The sequence below is a fragment of the Lynx canadensis genome, chromosome B1 (genome assembly GCF_007474595.2).
Source record: "Lynx canadensis isolate LIC74 chromosome B1, mLynCan4.pri.v2, whole genome shotgun sequence".
Taxonomy (NCBI): Eukaryota; Metazoa; Chordata; class Mammalia; order Carnivora; family Felidae; genus Lynx; species Lynx canadensis.
Genome location: NC_044306.2, coordinates 149,999,006 through 150,024,273, shown reverse-complemented (window position 1 = coordinate 150,024,273; position 25,268 = coordinate 149,999,006). Strand labels below are relative to the sequence as shown.

General features: G+C 35.6%; 1 protein-coding gene across 4 annotated transcripts in view; it reads left to right on the top strand.

Moving 5' to 3' along the window:
• LOC115512586 (UDP-glucuronosyltransferase 2A1-like) overlaps positions 1 to 25,268 on the top strand; it is a 48,063-nt gene that overhangs the window by 6,555 nt on the left and 16,240 nt on the right. Inside the window, exons 1-2 of one of the 4 annotated variants that reach the window (XM_030313751.1) lie at positions 14,301 to 15,108; positions 21,184 to 21,332. In XM_030313751.1, the coding sequence (XP_030169611.1) occupies positions 14,388 to 15,108; positions 21,184 to 21,332 (870 nt within the window). In that variant the 5' untranslated portion in view covers positions 14,301 to 14,387. Of the gene's footprint in view, positions 1 to 14,300; positions 15,109 to 18,184; positions 18,487 to 21,183; positions 21,333 to 25,268 lie in introns of those variants that run through there. The other 3 variants (XM_030313753.1, XM_030313755.2, XM_030313754.1) reach the window with 3 other exon arrangements.

Sequence of the window (25,268 nt, the reverse complement as noted above, 5' to 3'; positions counted from 1 at the left end):
AAAAAAAACTAAAAAAAAATTTTTTTAAAAGATAAGTGCCTTAACCATAGGCATCAAAATTTACACTATCTGTAGAGTGCAATGACTTCAGGCCAAAAAAGTTAAATTATAATGAAATTGGTGATCACGTTAAGCTGCAGCAAAGGAGGTCAGAAAAAAACATTCTGAATGGATGCTTTCACAATCCAGGACATGTGCAGTGTTTGCAGAGATCAGTACCTATTGAAGATTAATTCATGAAAACCACATGAGATAACAACTATACAAAATAGGATGATTTGCACCTAAAGATTGTAGACAGAGAAAAAAAGTGTTTAGACATGAAAGGGTAAGTTAATATAAGAATGGAATGAGTTGAGAAAGATATATAAAATAACCATTCCAAAATTCTAGAAATCAGAAATTCATTTATTATATGAAATTTAATATTATATGAAGTGAAACTGAACTGAATGGATGAATAGAAGAGTGAACAAGATCAGCTGTAGATGGAATTGGTGAATTTTCTGTTTTCCTGACTGAACCTTGACTGATAGAGCCCCCTAGACCTAAAGGCTCTACGAATTTACAGTAAACTGATTAAAATAGAGGTGTTACATGCTGACCGCCTACATTAGAGCTCTGATGGTTACCTGTTGTACTTCGAAGGCTTTTTTGTTTCTAATTGTTCTCCTGGCATTGATCACCTATCCTATATTTTATTGCAGCATCTGGGATTGATTTCAATGTCTTTGCCTCAATTAAAAAGTTTTTTTAAATAATTTTTTTAATGTTTTATTTATTGTTGAGAGACAGAGAGCACAAGTAGGGGAAGGGCAGAGCAAGACAGAGACAGAGGATCTGAAGTGGGCTCTGCACTGACAGCAGCGAGCCTGATGTGGGGCTCGAACTCAGCCATGAGATCATGACCTGAGCCAAAGTCGGACACTCAGTAGACCGAGCCACCCTCATTTTTTTTTTTTTTAAGAAAGAGAGAGAGAGATTGAGTGCATAAGTGGGGGAGAGAGAGAGAGAGAAAGAATGAGAATCTTAAGCAGGCTCCACACTCAGTGCGTGGAGCTCCCTGATGTGGTGCTTGATCACACAACCCTGGGATTGTGACCTGACCCAAAACAGAGTCAGACAGTAAATTAACTGAGCGACCCAGGTGTCCCTTTGCCCCAGTTTTTATTTCATTCCATTCTGACTCTCAAAACCTGCATGTCCTCATTATGATTGATGAGTCATAGCTCCAAAGTTCATCTCTGACTTAGTATTTCTAATTAATTGTTGCTAGTTTATATGATCTTATTTTTGATTGTATAATCAATCTTTGTTTTTTTGCCACTCTGGGCCCTGTCATCCATGACCCCAGAATTCTATATTTTTTAGATAGTAAGTTTACCCTTTGCAACTTGTCTTCACCAAAGAAGAGTCAGTAGAAAAAACACCACAGTAGACAATGTGTGCAGTACGTGCAAACAACAACAAACCTGAAGAGACAAAAAACATACAAAAAGATGGCCAATTAAACCCAATAAACTGCATTTCCATATGTTTTGCATTGGTAAAATAAATATCCACCATAGGAGAGGCACCAAACAACTGGTGACTCTAGAGCTGGTCTGATGGCTCTTTCAACAGATTGGTGATGGGTGCAGAGATGGTTTACACATGGCCTAACAGAATGACTCCCTCTAACTATGACTGGGCTACTACTACTGATACAAAGAATCTAGCCTGCTCGTATGTCTACTTGGATTATACTTCTGGAGATCAATGGGGCTGAAGATTCGGTGGGCCTCCTTCATGCTTATCTTTGTCAGGGCTTCATATAACCCCCATTTCACATACTTCACTTTAAAATTATTCATCTGAGTTGTATCATGGTGCAGTACCCAAAGGTACAGAATCTTTGGGATGCTAAAAAATGAGAAATTTGAAATATCTGCCGTGCCAGTTTTCAGTTTATTGTGTCTCAGCTTCAGATTCAGCTTTGTGATCTTGAATCTGGGCCCTGTAAACATTTCTTCTTTGCTAACTGGATAAATGTCAAGCTTCACCAGTAGAGGTTCCTGGAGTGACTTTTATTATTATCTGGTAATTTTTGTGAATATTATTGGATTTTAAGAACATGTATTTTTAAAAATGTACTTAAAAATTCTAAAGATACTTTAAAAAATATAAGAAATCTTAATATTTGTATTACTTATTTGTATTACTTATCCTTTAATAGATACTGCATTCTATATGGAAATTAAAACTCCTACACAGTTCCTGATGTAGATGGACCCATCTTCCCTGTGTTATTTTCAAGATTAACTTCATAATCACTTGATTTTTGTCATTGACCTCTATGTTGCTTACAAAATTCTGACTGTAAGCTGTATATTTGAAATAAACAGTATTAACACAGAGATTATAAAGATGAAAAAAGTTACATCAATCCTGTCATTCTGTGTAACCGCTTGGAGTTTTTGTGTTTAAATTTTTTTGGACAATTTAGACATTTGAAAGCTGTTAGGATTGATCTTGAAGAAACAACCACATGGATAGTATTGTAGTTTTTGCAATGTATAATGGGATTTTTGTGACTCTGTTCAATGTGTCTATGTTTACGTCTTTTCCTAACTCTATGTATATATATTGCTTTATGTGAAACTGCAAAATTAAAGTGAATAAGAGGATTCTTTGATCATGTATGGTTGGACATAGGTTTATGTATCTGATTATATGGTCTAAGAATTGCAAAGATCAATTTTTTTTAGAATAAAACTATTACATTTTAATATAGTCAAAACACATGTTTAAAAATTACACAATTAAAAACATTTTTAATTTCTGAATGCAGTTATAACAATGACATAAAATTATTTTATTATTAAAGTGATTTTTGGTAATAACATTATACACTGTTTGATGAATATATTGTTAAAACTTTACCTTGTATACCAAATATACTACCTAACCCATTTTCTGTTATTTTTGGTGTGGTTTACAGGTATTATTTTCAGCGTAGATTTTACTTAAATTCCATGTTTTTAAGCCACTGTAGTCAACTTATAAAAATTACTTATCCAGCTAAAATACAGTGGAATAAAATTACACTTAAAGTAATTTAATTCCCTTAACACAAATTATTAATATGTATGCAAATATAAAGAATAGGTGCTTAACTCAAGGACAATGTAAATAAAAGCAATTTTGCTTGTGCTTTAGGTTTGCTTTATATTCAAGTCCTGTGGGAACACTGCCAGAAATGCTGTTTCCCACAAGGGTTACAACACTTAGGAGAAAATAATTACAGTTAATTTAGATTTTGACTGTTAGCACTTTTATTTTTATTTGAACAAAACTGTTGGTAAAGCCTTGTATTTAACCATTATTCTAGATTTATAAAACTGGATCTTTTAGAAATTATGTTATGTTAAAGGCATCGAAATTGGTCTATAAAATACTAGCTTATCTTCTTACCAGAGAAGGCTCCGAGGAAGCCTGGTATTATTAAATACCTTTCTGGTATTTAATTTCTAAGTGATTAAAGCTTTGAAAATTGTTGTTGTTGCAGAGCAGAAAACATTAAAATATTTTCAGTTTCACTGATGCTTTTATCCACATTTACATCCAGCACTTAGATACATTATGGTATGCACAGTTATCACAGGGACAGTTTGCATTATTTATGTGGCTTTTAGTTTATAATGAGGCTAATTATGCACAAATGCATAATATATACAGGAATGTAGGTGCATTTGCAACAGTGCTGACTATACCTCATTTCCACCTGAAAGACAATGACAAGTGTTATGAAGTAAAAAGAAAAATCCAAGAGAAAGTACTTCTACTTGAAACAGAAAACACTTAAGATATGGTGTTCTATACATAATCTGCATTTTTAATGAGATAGTTCGTATTCATGTAGTTTCTCAACAATCTGTAAGCAAATTCTAACATCCAGTATGTTTTAAAGCACCTGTCATTTCCATATAAGCAAAAAGGCCTGAGAAAAAAATGTTGGGTATTATACCATGAATGAGGCAATATAGAGGGGGCCTTGAAATTATTTTCACACACTATAGGGGGAAATCTTTTCACACACTATTTCTCAATTATAGTAGTTACTTTGCAACAAAAAACCGTATTTTTATATTTTTTAATTTTATTAAAAAAAAATTTTTTTTTTAACGTTTATTAATTTTTGAGACAGAGCATGAACGGGGGAGGGTCAGAGAGATAGAGGGAGACACAGAATCCGAAACAGGCTCCAGGCTCTGAGCTGTCAGCACAGAGCCCGAAGCGGGGCTCCAACTCCCGGACCGCGAGATCGTGACCTGAGCCGAAGTCGGACGCTTAACCGACTGAGCCACCCAGGCGCCCCTAATTTTATTTTTTAAAATTTACATCCAAATTAGCATATAGTGCAACAGTGATTTCAGAGTAGATTCCTTAGTACCCCTTACCCATTTAGCCCATCCCCCCTCCCGCAACCCCTCCAGTAACCCTCTGTTTGTTCTCCGTATTTATGAGTCTTTTCGGTTTTGTCCCCCTCCCTGTTTTTATATTATTTTTCCCCTCCCTTATGTTCATCTGTTTTGTTTCTTAAAGTCCTCATATGAGTGAAGTCATATGATTTTTGTCTTTCTCTGACTAATTTCACTTAGCGTAATACCCTCCAGTTCCATCCGTGCAGTTGCAAATGGCAAGATTTCATTCATTTTGAGCCGAGTAATACTCCATTGTATGTGTATATATATATGTATATATGTGTATATATATATGTATATATGTGTGTATATATATGTATATATGTATGTATGTGTGTATATATTGTGTATATATGTATGTGTATATATGTGTGTATATATGTGTATATATATATGTATATATGTATATATATGTGTGTGTGTGTGTGTGTGTGTGTATATATATATATATATATATACACCAACTCTTCTTTATCCATTCATCCATCGATGGACATTTGGGCTCTTTGCATACTTTGGCTATTGTTGAATAGTGCTGCTGTGAACATTGGGGTGCATATGCCCCTTCGAAACAGCAACCCCGTATCCCTTGGATAAATAACTAGTAGTGCAATTGCTGGGTCATAGGATAGTTCTATAATTTTTTGAGAAACCTCCATACTGTTTTCCAGAGTGGCTATGCCACTTTGCATTCCCACCAGCAGTGCAAAAGAGATCCTTCCTCTTTCTCAGCATCCTCACCAACATCTGTTGTTGCTTGAGATGTTAATGTTAGCCATTCTGACAGGTATGAGGTGGTATCTCATCGTGATTTTGATTTGTATTTCACTGATGAGTGATGTTGAGCATTTTTTCATGTGTCAGTTGGCCATCTGGATGTCTTCTTTGGAGAAGTGTTATTCATGTCTTTTGCCCATTTCTTCACTGGATTATTTGTTTTTTGGGTGTTGAGGTTGATAAGTTCTTTATAGATTTTGGATACTAACCCTTTATCTGATATGTCATTTGCAGATATCTTCTCCCATTCTGTCAGTTGCCTTTTAGTTTTGCTGATTGTTTCCTTCACTGTGCAGAAGCTTTTTATTTTGATGAGGTCCCAGTAGTTCATTTTTGCTTGTTTCCCTTGCCTCCGGAGACGTGTTGAGGAAGAAGTTGCTGCGGCCAAGGTCAAAAAGGTTTTTGCCTGCTTTCTCCTGGAGGATTTTGATGGCTTCCTGTCTTACATTGAGGTCTTTCACCCATTTTGAGTTTATTTTTGTGTATGGTGTTAGAAAGTGGTCCAGGTTCATTCTTCTGCATGTTGCTGTCCAGTTTTCCCAGCACCACTTGCTGAAGAGACTGTCTTTATTCCACTGGATATTCTTTCCTTCTTTGTCAAAGATTAGTTGCCCATACATTTTTGGGTCCATTTCTGGGTTCTCTATTCTGTTTCGTTGGTCTGAGTGTCTGTTTTTGTGCCAGTACCCATACTCTCTTGATGATTACAGCTTTGTAGTATAGCTTGAAGCCTGGGATTGTGATGCCTCCTGCTTTGGTTTTCTTTTTCAAGATTGCTTGGGCTATTCGGGGTCTTTTCTGGTTCCATACAAATTTTAGGATTATTTGTTCTAGCTCTGTGAAGAATTCTGGTGTTACTTTCATAGGGATTGCGTTGAATATGTAGATTGCTTTGGGTAGTATCGACATTTAACAGTATTTGTTCTTCCTATCTAGGAGCATGGAATCTTTTTCCTTTTTTGTGTTTTCAATTTCTTTCATAAGCTTTCTATAGTTTTCAGTATATAGATTTTTCACCCCTTTGGTTAGATTTATTCCTAGGTATTTTATGGGTTTTGGTGCAACTGTAAATGGGATCAATTCCTTGATTTCTCTTTCTGTTGCTTCATTGTTCGTAAATAGGAATGCAACTGATTTCTGTGCATTGATTTTATATCCTGCAAAGTTGCTGAATTCATGAATCAATTCTAGCAGTTTTTTGGTGGCATCTTTTGGGTTTTCCATATAGAGTATCATATCATCTGCAAAGAGTGAAAGGTTGACCTCCTCCTGGCCGATTTGGATGCTTTTTATTTCTTTGTGTTGTCTGATTGCAGAAGCTAAGACTTCCAATACCATGTTGAATAACAGTGGCAAGAGTGGACATCCCTGTCTTGTTCCTGACCTTAGGGGGAAAGCTCTCAGTTTTTCCCCATTGAGGATGATATTAGTGTTGGGTCGTTCATATATGGCTTTTATGATCTCAAGGTATGATCCTTCTGTCCCTACTTTATTGAGGGTTTTTATCAAGAAAAGATGCTGTATTTTGTCAAATGCTTTCTCTGCATCTATTGAGAGGGTCATATGGTTCTCGTCCTTTCTTTTATTGATGTGATGAATCACGTTAATTGTTTTTGTGGATATTGAACCAGCCCTGCATCCCAGGTGTAAATCCCACTTGGTCGTGGTGAATAATTTTTTTAATGTATTGTTGGATCCAGTTGGCTAATATCTTGTTGATGATTTTTGCATCCATGTTCATCAGGAAAATTGATCTCTAGTTCTTTTTAGTGGGGGTTTCTGCCTCCTTTTGGAATCAAGGAAATGCTGGTCTTATAGCAAGAGTTTGGAATTTTTCCTTCCATTTCTATTATTTAGAACAGCTTCAAGAGAATAGGTGTTAACTCTTCCTTAAATGTTTGGTAGAATTCCCCTGGAAAGCCATCTGGCCCTGGACTCTTGTTTTTTGGCAGATTTTTGATTACTAATTCAACTTCCTTATTGGTTATGGGTCTGTTCAAATTTTCTATTTGTTCCTGTTTCAGTTTTGGTAGTGTATCTGTTTCTAGGAATTTTTCCATTTCTTCCAGATTGCCCATTGTATTGACATATAATTGCTCATAATATTCTCTTATTATTGTTTGTATTTCTGCTGTGTTGGTTGTGATCTCTCCTCTTTCATTCTTGATTTTATTTATTTGGGTCCTTTCCTTTTTCTTTTTGATCAAACTGGCTAGTGGTTTATCAATTTTGTTAATTCTTTCAAAGAACCAGCTTCTCGTTTCATTGATCGGTTCTGCTATTTTTTTGGTTTTGATAGCATTAATTTCTGCTGTAATCTTTATTATTTCATGTGTTCTGCTGGTTTTGGGTTTTATTTGTTGTTCTTTTTGCAGCTCCTTAAGCGTAAGGTTAGGTTGTGTATCTGAGATCTTTCTTCCTTCTTTAGGAAGGCCTGGATTGCTATATACTTTTCTCTTATGACCGCCTGTACTGCGTCCCAGAGGTTTTGGATTGTGGTGTTATCATTTTTATTGGCTTCCATATACTTTTTAATTTCCTCTTTAATTTCTTGGTTGGCCCATTCATTCTTTAGAAGGATGTTCTTTAGTCTCCAAGTGTTTGTTACCTTTCCAAATTTTTTCTTGTTGTTGATTTCAAGTTTCAGGGTGTTGTGGTCTGAAAATATGCATGGTATGATCTCGATCTTTTTGTGCTTGCTGAGGGCTGATTTGTGTCCCAGTACATGGTCTATTCTGGAGAACGTTCCATGTGCACTGGAGAAGAATGTATATTCTGCTTTAGGATGAAATATTCTGAATATATCTGTTAAGTCCATCTGGTCCAGTGTGTCATTCAAAGTCATTGTTTCCTTGTTGACTTTTTGATTAGATGATCTGTCCATTGCTGTGAGTGGGGTGTTGAAGTCTCCTACTATTATGGTAGTACTACTGATGAGTTTCTTTATGTTTGTGATTAATTGATGTATATCTTTGGGTGCTCTCACATTTGGTGCATAAATGTTTACAGTTGTTAGGTCTTCTTAGTTATAGAGCCCTTGATTATGATATATTGCCCTCTGCATCTCTTGATACCGTCTTTATTTTAAAGTCTAGATTGTCTGATAGAAGTATGGCTAACTTCGGCTTTCTTTTGTTGACCATTAGCATGATAGATGGTTCTCCATCCCCTTATTTTCAATGTGAAGGTGTCTTTATGTCTAAAGTGGGTCTGTTGTAAACAGCATATAGATGGATCTTGTTTTTTTACCGTTTTATTACCCTATGTCTTTTGATTGAGCATTTAGTTCATTGATGTTTAGAGTGAGTACTGAAAGATATGAATTTATTGCCATTATGATGCTTGTAGAGTTGGAGTTTCTGGTGGTGTTCTCTGGTCCTTTCTAATCTTTGTTGCCTTTGGTATTTATGTATGTATGTATATATGTATGTATTTTCTATATATTTTCTTCTTTTCTCCCTTCAGAGAGTCTCCCTTAAAATTTCTTGCAGGGCTGGTTTAGTGGTCACAAACTCGTTTAATTTTTGTTTGGGAAACTTTTTATCTCTCCTATTTTGAATGACAGCCTTGCTGGATAAAGAATTCTTGAGTACATATTTTTCTGATTCAGCACAATGAATATATCCTGCCACTCCTTTCTGGCCTGCCAAGTTTCTGTGGATAGGTCTGCTGTAAATCTGATTTGTCTTCCCTTGTTGTTTAGGGACTTTTTTTTCCCTTGCTGCTTTCATGATTCTCTCCTTGCCTGAGTATTTTGTTTAATTGACTATAATATGCCTTGTTGATGGTTGGTTTTTGTTGAATCTCATGGGGGTCCTCTGTGTTTCCTGGATTTTGATATCTGTGTCTTTCCCCAGGTTAGGAAAGTTTTCCACTATGATTTGCTCACATAACCCTTCTACCCCTATTTCTCCTCTTCCTCCTTTGGGACCCTGATGATTCTGATGTTGTTCCTTTTTAATGAGTCACTGATTTCTCTAATTCTTAAATCGTGCTCTTTTGTCTTAATCGTCCTCTTTTTTTCTGCTTCATTATTCTCTATAAGTTTGTCCTATATTGCTGATTCTCTGTTCTGCCTCATCCATCCTTTCTGCTGCTGCATCCGTCCATGATTGCAGCTCAGTTACAGCCTTTTTAATTTCACTCTGGCTATTTTTTACTTCTTTTATCTCTGTAGAAAGGGATTCTAATCTATTTTCGACTCCAGTTAGTATTCTTATCATTGCGATTCTAAATTCTGGCTCAGACATATTGCTTGTATCTGTGTTGGTTAAATCCCTGGCTGTCGTTTCTTCCTGCTCTTTCTTTTGGTAGACTTCCTTCGTTTTGTCATTTTGAAGGGAGAAAAGGAATTAATGAGGTAGAAAAATTAAAATGAAAAAATTAAAATTAAAATATATGAAAGTTAAAAAATAAACACACACACACACAGAAAATCTAATAAATGGTGCTAGATTCTAGGTGTGTTTTGGTCTGGGTGTTGATAGTGATTAGACAGAGAAAAAAAGGGGGGGGGGAAGGAAATCATTTGAGATTTTGAACGAGTGAATACACTGAAGTAGACTAAAATGAGATGATGGGAGTAAAATAGAATTTGAAAAAATTTACACAAAAGTGAAGAATATAGTAGAACAAATTAAAGAAAAATATTTTTAATAAAAACTAAAAATGAATTTTTTCTTTCTGTATTCAAGAAAAAGAAAAATGAAAAAGAAATGATTGAAAATTTGAAAAAGTGAATACACTGTAGTTGACTAAAATAAAACAATGGAAGTAAAATAGAATTTGAAAAAATTTACATAAAAGCAAAAAATATAGTAAAAAAATTAAAGGAAAATATTTTTAATAGAAATTGAACGTAGAAATGAAGTTTTTCTCTTTCTGCATTCAAGAAAAAGAATAGAAACGAAAAAGAAAATAAAAAGGAAATCGTTTGAAAATTTGAAAAGGTGAATACACTGAAGTAGACTAAAAATGATGGAAGTAAGAGAGTTTGAAAAAATTTACACAAAAGTAAAAAATATAGTAAATTAAAAATATTAAAAATTGAAAATAAAAATGAATTTTTCTCTTTCTGTATTCAAGAAAAAGAAAAATAGTGTAAAGAGAAAAAAAAAAAGAAAATTGAATAGATGGACCTACAGATTGAAATAGTGAAATTACTTCGTTTTCCCATAGAAGTCAGACTATGTAGCGCTTTATAGTCCATAAACTAAGTAGGTGGTGAGACTTGTGTTCTTGAAGAACGAGGTTGGCCCTGTTGGGTGGGGCTCATTGTAACGGTTCCGTTCTCCACTAGATGGCACTGCTAGTCCACGGGGGTGGATTGTTGTAGTGCTCGTAGGTGTGTATGCGCATGCACGGGAGAGGTGAAAATGACGTCACAGCTACCCAGTCTCTAGTATCGGATCTATGTTCTCCCTGATCAGCAATCGTGCACTTGTCCTCTGTCTTCAGCTTTCATCTGCTCCCTGCTTTTTCACTCTTCGTGACCAGGCCCCACCCAGGCAGTACCTCTCTCCCAAGTTTTGTATCAAATGCGGCTTTTTACCCTGGTCTCTTACTTCTGAAGGACTGTGGCTTTGACCTGTTCTGCCCCTCTGTGGGAGGGTCTCACTGAGCAATGGCCAAAAGCTGGCTGCACCCAGGAACGCTTGTGGGACCCTGCTGCTGCCCATGCCCCGAGACTGTGGCCAGGTGCCTGCCTGCCCCATAAAAAGTTTGCAAGATAGTGTAGCAGCAGCTTTTCAGGGATTATGGAAAATCACAACACATATCTGGCACCAGGCTTCACCCTTAACGACCTTGTTCCAGCACCAGCGAATGTGGCTGTTTTCTGGGGTCTGCTGCGACCGGTGGCTTCAGTAGTCTCCACCAAATGTCCTTCCAGCAGTGGAACTGATTTTCCCCGTGTGGCCTGAGAACCTCCCGGACCCCACTCTGTTCCTGGCGATTCACCCTTCTCACCAGAGCACTGCCAGTTATTGAGCTGTGGAGTTGCAGACTTTGTGCTCCCCTTGTTTACAGTCTTAATGGAATTTAAACCCTCTCCTTTCTCCTTTTCCCTTTTTAGTTTAGTCCCTGCGGCTGTTTCTAATTTTCCACTTTCTCTCCAGCTGCTTTTGGGGAGGGGTACTTTTCCCGTATTCCTCCCCCTCCCAAGTCTCCATCCTCTCTCTGCCTGCAAAAGTGGCTCCCTGCCCTCCACCGGCTTCTCTCTCCCCCAAGTTCACCTCTTCGTGCCACATACCTGCTGAATTCCGTGGTTCAGGTTGTGCAGATTGTTGTGTTAATCCTCCAATTAGTTTTTTAGGTGTATAGGATGGTTTAGTGTTGGTCTGGCTGTATTTCATGGACGCGAGACACACAAAAAACTTCCATGCTGTTCTGCCATCTTGGCTCCTCCAATATCTCAATAACTTGTATTTGAGTTCACAGATTCTTCTGCTTCATAGAGTATGCTGTTGATGATCTGTATTCATTTTTTTATTTCATTCATTATATTCTTCAGACCAAATATTTCTGTTTGTTTGGTCCTCATATAAGCAAAATATCCTCTTTAATTGTTTTCTAACTTTATCTTTGGCTCATTTTTTTTATGATTTCTATCTGTATTGAAACTCCCATTGTGTACATATATTGTTTTTCTGATTTCATTGATTTTTCTGTGTTCTCTTAAGCTTACTCTGCTTCCTTAGAACAATCTAATTTGTAATTTTTGCAGGCAGTTCACAGATTTGCATTTCTTTTTGTTCTTTGGTGGTGTCATATTTCCTTGACTTTTCTTGTTCCTTGAAGTCTTGTGTCAGTTTTCACATTAAAGAAGTGATCATTCCCTCCAGGGTTTGCTGACTGGCTCTGGGGGGAAAAAAAACACCTTCATCCGTCAGTCCAACTAGCTTTCTCAGTCCTTTTCTATGGATATGTCTGCTCCTTACTTCTTATTCCCTCTTGAGGGGATGTCTTCAGATTGTATGACTTAACCTAACCCACAAAAACAGACCTAGTGTTGAGAGCTTCCCATTCATTTTCCCTAGGGCAGAACCCTGAGATGTTTAAGTTTGTGTAAACTCTCCCAATCCCACAGATCCAGGCTAGCCTTTTTCACTTGCCCAAAAGCTGTCTACAAAGGCTTAGTCTCACCACAATGGGGTCATGCACCTTGAGCTGTCAAGCTAATAGGAGTGAGGTACATGCAGTGTTGGGGACAACTGTGGGCCTAGCTGGGGAAGGGAGGTGTGAAGATGAGATGTCCCCAAAAGCTGGTAGGCAGGCTTCCTGATGGAGTCCATAATTCTTGCTGATACCACTTCAGAAAACAATTGCTAATAATAAAAAAGCTCAAATATAGCTGATGTGGATGGAGGAATAAAGTAGAATAACATAAGATTAGAATATCAGTCAGGATTCATGGGTCCATTTCAGAGAATACAGATTTTAACATATACGAAAAAGAGAGTTAACATATTTTACCCAAGACTGACATTCTCTGAAATAAACTTTTTGAAAGTCAGGAAAGTTTCTTTGTATAAAGCGGGTTATGAGAGTGTAAAAATGAAAGTAGGGATGTTAGAAAACTATTGCAGTAAATCCAAGTTGGATATGAAAATGGCTAGGTTTAAAGTGATAGTAACAACTGACAGAGAAGAACAGATCAATATATAACTTGGGAGTAGAACTTATAGATACGGTGATCAATTGAATAATTGCTCAATCCTGTTTTTTATTAGTCAGATATTCTTATGATATTGGAAATGATAATGTTATTATGATATATTTCTTACTAATTCCTTGTATAAAATCAATTTTTTTAAGAAAAAATTTTTTTAGTTTTTTGAGAGGGAGAGAAAGAGAGACAGAGCACAAGTAGGGAAGGGGCAGAGAGAGAGGGAGACACAGAATCGAAAGCAGCCTCAGGCTCTGAGCTGTCAGCACAGGGTCCCATGTGGGGCTCGAATCCATGGGCTGTGAAATCATGACCTGAGCCGAGGTCAGACTCAACCGACTGAGCCACCCAGGCGCCCCTAAAATCAATTTTTTAAGCAAAAGGATTATTGATAAAGTTATTGTCCTAAATATCATTGGACCCATTTCTCCATGGGGTGGTGGTTTCCAGGTGTAGGGATCCAAGCAAAAAAAAAGAAAGTAGAATTTTACATTATAAAAAGTTTGTTAGAACAAGAAAGTAAAGAAAATAGAATTGAATGTGCTGGAAGGAAGAATAAGATTATTAAGGTATCTTCTTCATGACTTGCCTTTATTCTGTTTCTTTTCAACATAATATGAATCTGATCTAGAATCAGAACTTGAATTCATATATGAAGTAATAGCAAAAGAAAAAAAATATTTTTTTTCTTAAAGATAGATGTGATTTGGCAGAAAGGGCACTGAATTCAGCATGAGAACATTTGGATTTAAATTTTCTCCCTGCCCTAATGCCTCTGGCACATATACTCTGCTTCTGGAAGTAGGTGATAACCTCTTTCCTCTAGAATTCCTAGCAGAGTTGTCCATAAGAAAAATACTACACAGACCATTCTGTTCTAAGGAACTTAAGATACCAGAGAAAAAGTTACCAAAATACCCAATCTTAATTGAATAATGCTTTACATGGTGATGGATTTTAACATCATTTAGAATTTATTCTCAATTTGTGTTTAAGTTTTTTTGTTTTCATATCCTCTAAAAGAAGTTTTAAAACTCTCATTCTATTTTCTTCCTAACTCATTTCATTGTTTGTACTGATTAAAAACATTTTTTTAATGTTTGTTTATTTTTGAGGGGGAGGGAGAGAGAGAACACGCGCTCGCACGAGTGGAGGAGGGGCAGAGAGAGGGAGACACAGAATCTGAAGTGGGCTCCAGGCTCTGAGGGGTCAGCACAGAGCCTGACGCATGGCTCAAATTCACGAATCACTAGATCATGACCTGAGCCAAAGTTGGATGCCTAACCGACTGAGCCACCCAGGCGCCCCAACTGTATTGATTTTTTTTTAAAACAAAACAGCTGCATTTGGTAAAACCAACTATGTACTCCAAAGTTCAGCTCAACCTACTATAAATTGAGAAAGTCATGAAAGAGATCTGTGGGATTGTGAACTTCATGAACTTGGTTTAAGCCTCGGTTTAGTTAGAGCAAGAGTTGATCATGAGGACTGTAAAAGGTTTCTGGGTTCTTTTCATGCTACATCTATATTTCTTCGACTCTGGAAGGACTGGGAAAATACTTGTGTGGCCCTTGGATTTTAGTCACTGGATTAATTTAAAAGTTATCCTGGATCAACTCCAGCTTCATGGGCATGAGGTAACTGTCCTGGTACCTTCACCAAGTTATCTGTTTGATCATACCAAGATTCCCTTTAATGTGGAGATCCTTCAACTTCCAGTAACTAAAGAAACTCTCATGGAAGAGCTCAATGGTATTCTCTATGATGTTTCCTTTGAACTGCCAAAACTTTCATGGTGGAGCATGCAAGGAAAAGTGACAGAACTTGTCTACAGGTTTTCTAGGACAGCCAAAAGAATGTGTGAGAGTGCTATCACAAATAAGGAGTTACTCAGCAGGCTACAAGCAGCTAAGTTTGATATCTGTTTAGCTGATCCCTTAAGCTTTTGTGGGGAATTGTTGGCTGAGCTCCTCAATATTCCATTTATATACTCTTTTCGATTTTCTTATGGGAATGTCATTGAGAGACTGTGTGCTCAGCTTCCTATCCCTTCTTCATATGTTCCTGGCATCACATCAGGACTGACAGACCGCATGACTTTTGTACAGAGACTAGAGAATTGGTTACTGTACACAGTGACTGATATTATGTTTTTATATTTTGTATTTCCGGAATGGGATGACTATTACAGCAAGGCTTTAGGTAAGATATATTTGCATGCATTAAAGATTCTTACTTCATAAGAAAAAGGGTGACTGGGTGGCTGAGTTGGTTAAACATCTGACTCTTGATTGTGACTCAGGTCATGATCTTGTGATCATGAGATCAAGTCCGAGGCCTGCTTGGGATTCTCTCTCTCTCTCCTCGCTCTTTGCTTCTCCCCCCACTCATGCACTCACACCTGTGTGCTTTCTCTCTCAAAATAAACACTTAAAAAATAAAATAAAATGTAAATATTTACCTGACGATATAAAATCTTAAAAAAGGTATTTTAAAAAATTTTTGTATGTGTTTTATTTATTTTTGATAGAGTGCAAGTAGCAGAAGGACAGAGAGAGAGGGTTAGAATCTAAAGACAGGCTCCAAGCTCTGAACCCACAAACTATGAGATCATGATCTGAGACCAAGTCAGACATTTAACTGATTGAGCCACTCAGGCATCCCTTAAAAAAATATTTTTAAGTGAGGACCCAAGCTTTTTCAGTAAAAAAAAAAAACAAAAAAAAATTTTTTTGGTTTTGGATGATTGATTTTTTACAAATTATCACAGGAAGAATATTCTCTATGTATACACATAAATCCTGGTTGCTGCTACTAATGTTTTTGCAATATCTAGAAAACTGTGTGCTGAATTTGACATAATTCTGGACTATTCCTCTCGTTTAGTTTTGCTTTTATACAGTCTGGTTTTTTGGTTTTTTTTTTTTTTTTTTTTTTTTTTTTTTTTTCCGGATCGACTTGCTTTTTCTCAGGCTTTCTGTTTGCATCCAATTTAGGTTTTATTGCTGGTTGCAGGGTTTAGCATGTGATGAGCACAAAACTAGAAAATAAATAAATATATATTGGTTTCATATGTAGTTCTCTCCCAATGGCAAAATGTGATTTTTTTTTCCCCTAAAAGACCATGTTTCCAGATTTTTAAATCTCACTGTTTTGTTTTTTTGTTCTATTCAAAATTGCATTAGAGGTCAAATTGTGAGCTTTGACCCTGAGCACACTGTTTCTCTCTTATTTCAGCAATTCCTTTTACCTCTTTATATTCTACATTCCCATACTATAGATTAGTTCAATGGGAAGTTCCATTATAATTCTTTTCCCAGGGGCGCCTAGGTGGCTCAGTTGGTTAAGGTGTCCCAACTTCAGCTCAGGTCATGATACCACATGATACCCTTCATTGGGCTTTGTGCTGACAGCTCAGAGGCTGGAGCCTGCTTTGGGTTCTGTCTCTGTCTCTCTCTGCCCCTCCCCCCTCCCTCTCTAATAAATAAACATTAAAAATAATAATTCTTTTTTCCAAAAGGTTAGGAAGTTTTTGCTGTTACGGCTTGTCTTGTTTTACATTACAAAAAGCTATATAAATAGGGGCGCCTGAGTGGCTCAGTCAGTTGAGTGAGCACCGACTTTGGCTCAGGTCATGATCTCGCAGTTTGTGGGTTTGAGCCCCGTGTTGGGCTCTGTCCTGACAGCCAGGAGCCTGGAGCCTGCTTCGGATTCTGTGTGGAGTCTGCTTCGGATTCTGTGTCTCCCTCTGCCTCTGCCGCTTCCCAACTTGTGTGCTCATTCTCTCTCTCAAAAATAAACATAAAAAAAAAAAAAGCTGTAAGAATAGAAAGTATCTTCATTATTATTTTATGCTTGCCTAGTCTTCCAATTTACAAGTCTGCATATTTTGGACATCTTACATCCTTGTCTTTCTCTTTAAAGTATATTTTAAAAGCAAAATCACTCTTCTCAACAACTTGGTCCCTGGGCATTACTACTGGCATCTTAACAATAACAAAATAATCACTTACCCTCCCTATGAAGTTTTTCTATGTAACCCTAAAGATTTAGAATATTAATACCTTAAGTGTAAATTTTAACATGGCCAAATAGCTTATCAACTATTACCGTTGAATCACACTTCCTTGTGGGAGACATTTTCACATTATACATATTAGTTTCACTTTGCTTTTAGGTCTCTCTCTATTCATTCTTCTCAATGCCAGAACAAAATAATGTCAGGAAAAAAACTCCCACATAAGATTCTTCAGTTATATCTCTGGAGCTTAAGAGTATAAATTCCTACTATGTTTGTTTATTATAAAATGTTTGTAGATAGCCTTCTGCATCTTTCCTCTCAAATGAACTTTACAGAAAGTTTATGAAGCATTCTATGTGTTTACTGAGTTAAGTTTACACTGAATTCAGAGATCAATCAGGGGAAAACTGACCTCTTGAACATCTAAAGTTTTTCAAAACAAATTTTTATTCAGATCTTTTTTATAACAATCAGTAATATTTTACCATTCTTTGCTAAAACTCTTATTTCTAGCATTATTTTTATAGTCTAGTTACCATTAATATCTCTTTTTTATAGTTATAAAGATAAAGGAGATCCGTTGGTGCTTTTGTATTTCACTCTTGAATTCAGCAACCTAAATATAATCCCTTAGCAACTCTACTAGTATTTAAGTTAGATATAGATTAGACTGACAATTCATAAAAAGTCAGTAAGTAATGACAGTCATTTTTTTTCTTTCAGAAGTTGATCTCACTTTTTGGTTTGTTTTGGAGGGTTGTTTTTTGTTTTTGTGTGATTTTGTGAGTGTGTGAGTGTGTGTGTATGTGTGTGTGCTGCGTATTCCATTGACTGACTGCTCCAATAAGATCATGAGTAATAGGTGATAACCAAAACTCTTTTCTTGTTATGAATTTTTGCACTTTTACTGAGATACAGTTTATGTATAACATTTTATAAGATACTCATCGCAATGATTTGAGAGATATATTACTGTGAAATGATTACCATAATAAGTTTGCACCCATTACCTCACATACTTACAATTGTTTTCCTTATGGTGAGAACTTTTGAGATCTACTCTCTTAGAAACTTGCAAATAAACAAAATAGTATTCTTAGCTATAATGATTATGTTGTACACTATATTCCCCAGTGTTTATTATCTTATAACTGGAAATGGACATCTTTTGACAACCTTCGTCCCATTCGTCCACTCTACACTCTGCCTCTGGCAACCACGAATCGGATCTCTCTTATCATGAGTTTGATTTTTCTAGATTCTGCATATAATCGATATCAAACAGCATTGCCTTTGCTGATGAAGTATGCTGCCCAAGATATGCCAGTGATTAGTTCAGGACAGTATAAGATCTAACACACAGCACTGTGACTTTTTCTGGGCCTTCTGTGGATGGAAGCAGGTGCTTATTTCTTCTAGATTTGGCCCTAAAAACATGTGGACAGAATCTGCTATGCCCATCACTTACCCATGGTCAGGGGCCAAACAGCAAAAGGCAAAACTGAGCAAAGGTAACAGCATCTCATCTTGGAGACATTTTCTGAGTCATGAATAAAGCGGTGAGTGATCTGTTGCTGGATCTAAGTTGTCTGTTTATTTCTGGTTCCAGAAACTTAACATGAAGTTTTGGAACCTCTTTTATAGTGAACCATCATTGATGGAACATGACTTTGTCTCTGATTCTTAGCTCTTGGCACCCTAGAATATTCTTTTTGGGAATATATCAATAATCTGAGAAAGAAAAATGTGAAGGCTTGATAGGTAGACGGAAAACATTTCTTTGACTCAGAAGTTTAAAAATTCTATTACTTTAGTAGAATAAAGTTATTTTTTATTTAGGGTTATTCAGAATTTAGGATCTTCATTATGTAATGTATTCCAAGTATTTTTTGAATTATTTTTGAAAAAAATACAACCCATAATTCTTATACAATCATTAAATGAATCATAAATATATATGTATATATGTATGCATATATATACATACACACACATATATATATATGAATATATATATATATATATGTGTGTATATATATTCAATCATTGAGGAGGAAACCAGTTAAGAATGCAAGTGTGGTTCAAATATATTTTGAGGAGCTACTTGTAAACAACTGGGGAGAAAAAGTAATGTTAGGGTAATACTACTAAAGTTAGACACAAAACTGCTTAATGTCATATAGAGCAATAAAATCATAATTTGGGGGATGATATTTTCTACCAGACAGAAATATGCAAGCTAACATTTAACCTAACTATATGTGGACTCAAAAGTAAATAGGGAATCAGTAATAAAAAAGTAAAATATAGGCACATTCTTCTAAAGAATTAAATAATTCTTCCATCATTTATTGTTTAACAGTGTCTCAGTATGACATCAAAAAGGCATGCTGTGGTTTCTTTTGACTTCCAAATTTGAGACAATGGTTTCTAAAAATCTCTATCCAAATCAATTATTTTTACTTCCCTTGTACTATATTGACTTCATTTCAATAAATTGCATTAAGTGTCCTAAATTAATATCTCAGGAATGGAGATTCAACAGCAAAAAGATACTATCTTGTTATGAAGAAGTGAATCAACCATTATGACCCAGCAATTCTACTCTTAGCTGTGTATCCACAATAAATAAAAACATGTGCCCACACAAACATATACATGAATGCTCATAGCAGCATTATTCATAGTAGCCCAAAATGAAAACAACCTAAATGATCATCAACTGATAAATGGATAAAGAAAATGAAGCATATCCATATAAAGAAATCTTATTAAGCGATAAAAAGTAATGAACTGGTACAGACTACAACATGGATGAACCTTGAAAACATTATGCTAAGTGAAAAATGGGAGCACAAAAGACCATTTGTAATTTATTTATATGAAATGAGTGAGATTATCCTGGAACAGACCAATACAGACTGAAAGTAGAGTAGTGGTTGTCAGAGGCTGCAAAGAAGGGGAAACAGAATGACTGCCAATGGATACAGGGTTTTTTAGAGGGGGTAATGAAAATATTCTAAAATTAAATAATGGTGATGGCTGCATAACTTTATGAATATACTAAAAACTACTGAACTGTGTATTTTAGAAGGAAGTATTGTATGGCATATAAATTACAAAACTGTTATAAAAAAGGTGGGGCGAGTGAAGCATTACACAAAGAGAAGAAGATTACATCCGTGGCTGACACCAGGAAGTCACTAAAATGGAGTATGTACTGAGTATGAAGTTGGATTTTCAATACCATTGCCATTACCAGAATCAAACCCATAAATTACTGAGATTTGTTTGTGATTGCTTATACAGATAGATTGTCCTGGTCAATTCAAAATCCCTCATATTTTCTGATCAAAATTTTAGCATATTTAGAATTATCAAGGAGAATATTTAAAAGGCCTTATGGTGGAAAACTATATAGTTACAATTTCCTCGTATCAGCAATACTGAATATATATTTCAAAAGGACACAAAACCTCTGGGTAAGTTTCCTTATACCATAGTAATTGACTAGAATTCAGAAATAAAGCTCTGGCTCCTAAATAAGGAAAATCATTTAATTCAGCCACTAATTTGAGTTTTTATTCTGTTAATGTTCAATTGGTTGCCACATCAGTTGAAAGGCACTCCTTTGTTGCTGTCAGTCAACTAAATATGTCAGAATAGCTAATATTTTGCCATCAAAGAGGACAAACTCTTGTGAAACAGGAACTTTAATTTTGCATAGCAAAGGAGATAAGACTTTTCAAAAATGTATTAAAAGATTTCTATTCCTGGCTGGGTGTGATTAGGTGTTTATAGCACACTCGAAAACACGAGAAGACAGATGAATTTCAAAGGTCAGTTTTTAAAGAAATCAAAAGGCTTTTGGAGCAACAAGAATGAGATACATTGTAATTCCAGAAGAGTCAGAGACTCTACTACAATGAGCCAAGGATCACTGCTTGTTTCTTATCCTTTGCTGAGAGTATTTGCCAATTCTGAGCATGAAGTAGGGCTCAGGCTTAGCTGAAGAGACAGACTCCATTGGCAGGAGAAAGCAGCAGGCTTTTGGTCTTGTTCTAGACTTAAATCCTTGCTTGGTTATTCAAAATCTCACTATTATGTGCCTTCAGGGGGAAAAGGTGAATTGATTTTGTATGGTTTGCATGGGCCCAATATTGGTTCTTTAAAGATTTTTCTTAGAAAATTAGATGGTCAAACATTTCCTATTTAACATACCAGTTTGTTTTCCATTATCCTTCATTTTTATTCAGGAAAACCTGCCACATTATGTGAGATTATGGGGAAAGCTGAAATATGGTTGATTCGAACTTACTGGGATATTGAATTTCCTTACCCTTATTTACCTAACATTGAATTTGTTGGAGGACTGCACTGCAAACCTGCAAAGCCCCTGCCGAAGGTAAATAAGTGTGTTTATTTTTGATTGTTTAACTTTTTATCTCCTGGAATTATTTCTAGTTTATTATTTATAATGTTTAATCCCTAAGCTGAAAACATAGACACAGCAATTAATGGACATTATTTTCTTAGACTATTATACTACCGTAGGTATCTTATAACATTATCATGGCAACCACTAGTGATGTTGTTCATCAGCTATGCCACATATTTGCTAAGGATGAGATTCCTAGCCCCTGAGTATAGTGGAACCATGGAGTACTCTGCACAATGAGACTGAGCTAAAGTGGTATGTATCCCTTCTAGGCCCACTATTTAATTGTCAGATCTGGTTACTACAGAGTTCTCTTTTCCTTTGTTATGTCAAAGGGCTACAGATAGTAGCTACAGGTAGTGTTCTAGATAATATATCAACCTGAGTTCCCGATTAAAGAATGGATAAACCAGCTGCAGCTCAATAGATAAGGATTCAACATAAGAAAAAAATAAATTGTTGTCTTAGGCCACTGAGATTTTGTAGCTGCATGTTATTTAGCATAACCTAGTCTTAGAAATGGATAATAGTGGGGAAATTATAATACTCTGAGAATATTTCATATAGAGCTATAATGGCCCATCCAAAAAACCTGGCAAAAGTTCAACAATGATGAACTGTTTGGTTTTAACAAAGAAGAGAAATTAGACTGAAAAGGTTATCAGGAGATAGTTTATTAAAAAACAACAACAACAACAACAACAACAAATGGGCAATACTAAGTATTCTTCAAATTTAAGATCAATGAAAGATCAGTGTATAATTTTTAAACAGCAATGTGATACAGCTTACCTTTTCATAAACATTGACTATTGTTTGGAATGAAGCAAGATTTAACACAGGGAAATGAGCTGAGATACAGTTGCAATAATTCCTGCAAGAGACTATAGAGATCCAAACTATAATATGATAGTAATTTTTGAGTAGAAGTAGAGAGATTTAAGAAGTACTTACAAAAAAAATCATTATGATTTGGTGATTGGCTGGAGGTGGGGATTAAGGGAGAGAGTTCGAGAATGAATCCTTGGCTTGTTGTTTCTGTGTATATGTCTTTGTTGGTTTCTTACAGGCAATTTAGCAGAGAATAGTGGCATTTACTAAAGTGAAGAATTAAAGGGGAGCAGCTGTGAGGGAAAATAATGTGTTCATATTTGGGCATGCTAAATTTGAGGTACCAACACGATGTTAAGTAAGCAGCTGTTGAATACAGTGTCTTAATCTCAGGGGATAGGCAGTATTTGTGTTTTTCTTCTTTTAATTTTAATACACTGTTTTTAGAGCCATTTACATTCACAGCAAAATTTAGCAGCAAATATAGAGAATTCCCACCCTTTCCTGCCTCTTTCCTACACACAGCTTCTTCCACCATAAATATCCCACACTAGTGGGGCACAGTTGTTACAATCAATATCAACCAATTTCCATAACTTAAATTTAACTCTTTATGTTATATATATTATAGGTTTTGATACATGTATAATGTCATGTATCGGCCCTTTTGGTATCATACGGAACAGTTTCACTGCCCTAAAAATCTCCTATTCTCCACTTATTCATCTATCCCTATCCCTAAATCCCTGGGATCACCACTTTTTTACTGCCTCCATGGTTTTACCTTTTAAATAAGCAATGGTCTTAAATTAGGGATGTCAAGGGATAAAAAAAACATGATTTCATATTGGGTGCTTATCGTGAACATTAAGTTACCCAGAGTAAAAACAGAAGTTGGGGTGGAGCATAAGACTACGAACTAGATGCCTCTGTGAACGGGGGCTGTTCCTAAAAGATTGACAATTGGCATTAGGAATCATGGGTTATTGATATTGATATGTTTTTATGATTAAAAACATAAAGATGAAGATACTTTTTTAAGGCATAGTAGAGGAAACTGTTGGAAATACAGTCAGAAGAGAGGAGAACACAGATCAAGTGTCTATCTGGACCCTGACTGATATAAGTATGGTAGAATGAATAGAGTATACTTAAAGGATTATAGGGCAAAATCCAATTTTCAGTAAGACCAGAAAGTATATGGAATACTCATCGAAGAGACAGAATATTTGGGAATTTTTAAACCATGTAACAGGAAGTTTTACTTTATTTCATTATATAAATTAATATTTTGACAACTTAATATTGGAAATCCATTCTATATTATTCTAAACTATTGCTTTTGCTCAGAAAGTAATCACTTAGGGGCATCTGGGTGGCTCAGCCTATTAAGCTCCAACTACTGATTTTATCTCAGGTCATGATCTCACAGTTTATGAGATCAAGGTCCATTTTGGGCTCTGTGCTGACCTTATGGAATCTGCTTGGGATTTTCTTTCTTCCTTTCTCTCCATCCCTCCCCTACTTGCTCTCTCAAAATAAACATTAAAAAATAAGTAATCACTTAAATATTCTGAGCCTTCTTTACGTTATTTCATAGTTTTTGATAAAATATCCATGCACTGTATAGATTCAGTTCTAAAGACAAAGAAAAAACTGTCAGGATAGTGTAAGATTTACTTATAGGCGTATTTGCTATATTTTAATAATCCAGTACTATTCAGAACCCTCCTATTGCCTTATTACTGATACCATAACATGCCATATGTGTTTACATAATCTATGTTTGTGTGTATTTACATAATTATTTATTTCACCAGTAATATATGTTTCTCCAATGCAATCTTATTTCCCCTATCTCTTCCCACCAGAGCATAGTAGGACCCCAGGGACACTACAAAAGTGTACAAACACTAACTCAAAAACAGCACACAAATGTGGTTATTATTTGTGGAAAGAATCAAGTTTTATCAGATTTTGTCATCATGTTTCTTTCTGTTAGAGCCTCAAACCTCATGATTACTTCACTTTTCATCCTCATTATGGGTTACTTTGTACATTCACATTGACTCTTCTATTTGTAGGTAACATACATTTAGTGTCCTTAATCTGCTTTTTATAATTAGGGATATTACTGAAAATCCTGCAATATTCTAATACCAAAACTAAACACCTGAATTATCCAAGGAATGAAATTTTGTGAAAATGCTTGCATATTAAAGAATTAACAAATAGGTGGATTCTGAGTAAAACAAATTGCTCCCCATCATGTAGGTGATCTAGTCAGTTAAAGGCTTGAACAGGCTTATTTAGATTTTATATTATTATTACAATATCATATAAACATATGTAGGAGATAAATATTCACTTCCCTTTTTTGTCTCAATAATTTATATATTATTACACCACTCCTAATAATCTACTCAGTGTGATTTTTTTTCTCACTGATTGTCTCACTAACTTCTGACATCACTCTTATCCCATGGCAGGCTTTCATATACTCAGTTCTTTTTCTGGTTTTACTACTTTTGTTCTATTGTTCACATCATCTAGTAGGAGATCAGAGCAATCATTTTACATATTTCATGTTACATATTACATATTATTATCTGAGGTACTCTCAAGTATTTCCTTTTATTTTCCAAAGTTCATTAATTATTTATGAAAGATATTCTTCTACATACATTATAGAATATTTGCCAATTTCTCAAGAAGATTTTGCTGTAATTGAAAATTAAAGAGACTGTTGGGTTTACATATTAAGTCAATCCATCTATCATCACAGTGTGATAGTTAATTTTATCTGTCAGCTTTCCTGGGCCAAATACTTAAATATTTTGTCAAATATTATTCTGGGTGTTTCTGCAAGGTAATTTTTGGATAAAATTAACATTTAAATAGGTGGATTTTGAGTAAAGCAAATTGCTCTCCATTATGTTGGTGAACCTCTGAAGGCTTGAATAAAACAAAAGTCTGACCATTCTGAAGCAAAAGAGAATTCTGACAGCAGACAGCCTTCAGACCTGAAAGACAGTATTGGCTTTTCTCTGAGTCTCCAGACTGATAGCCTGT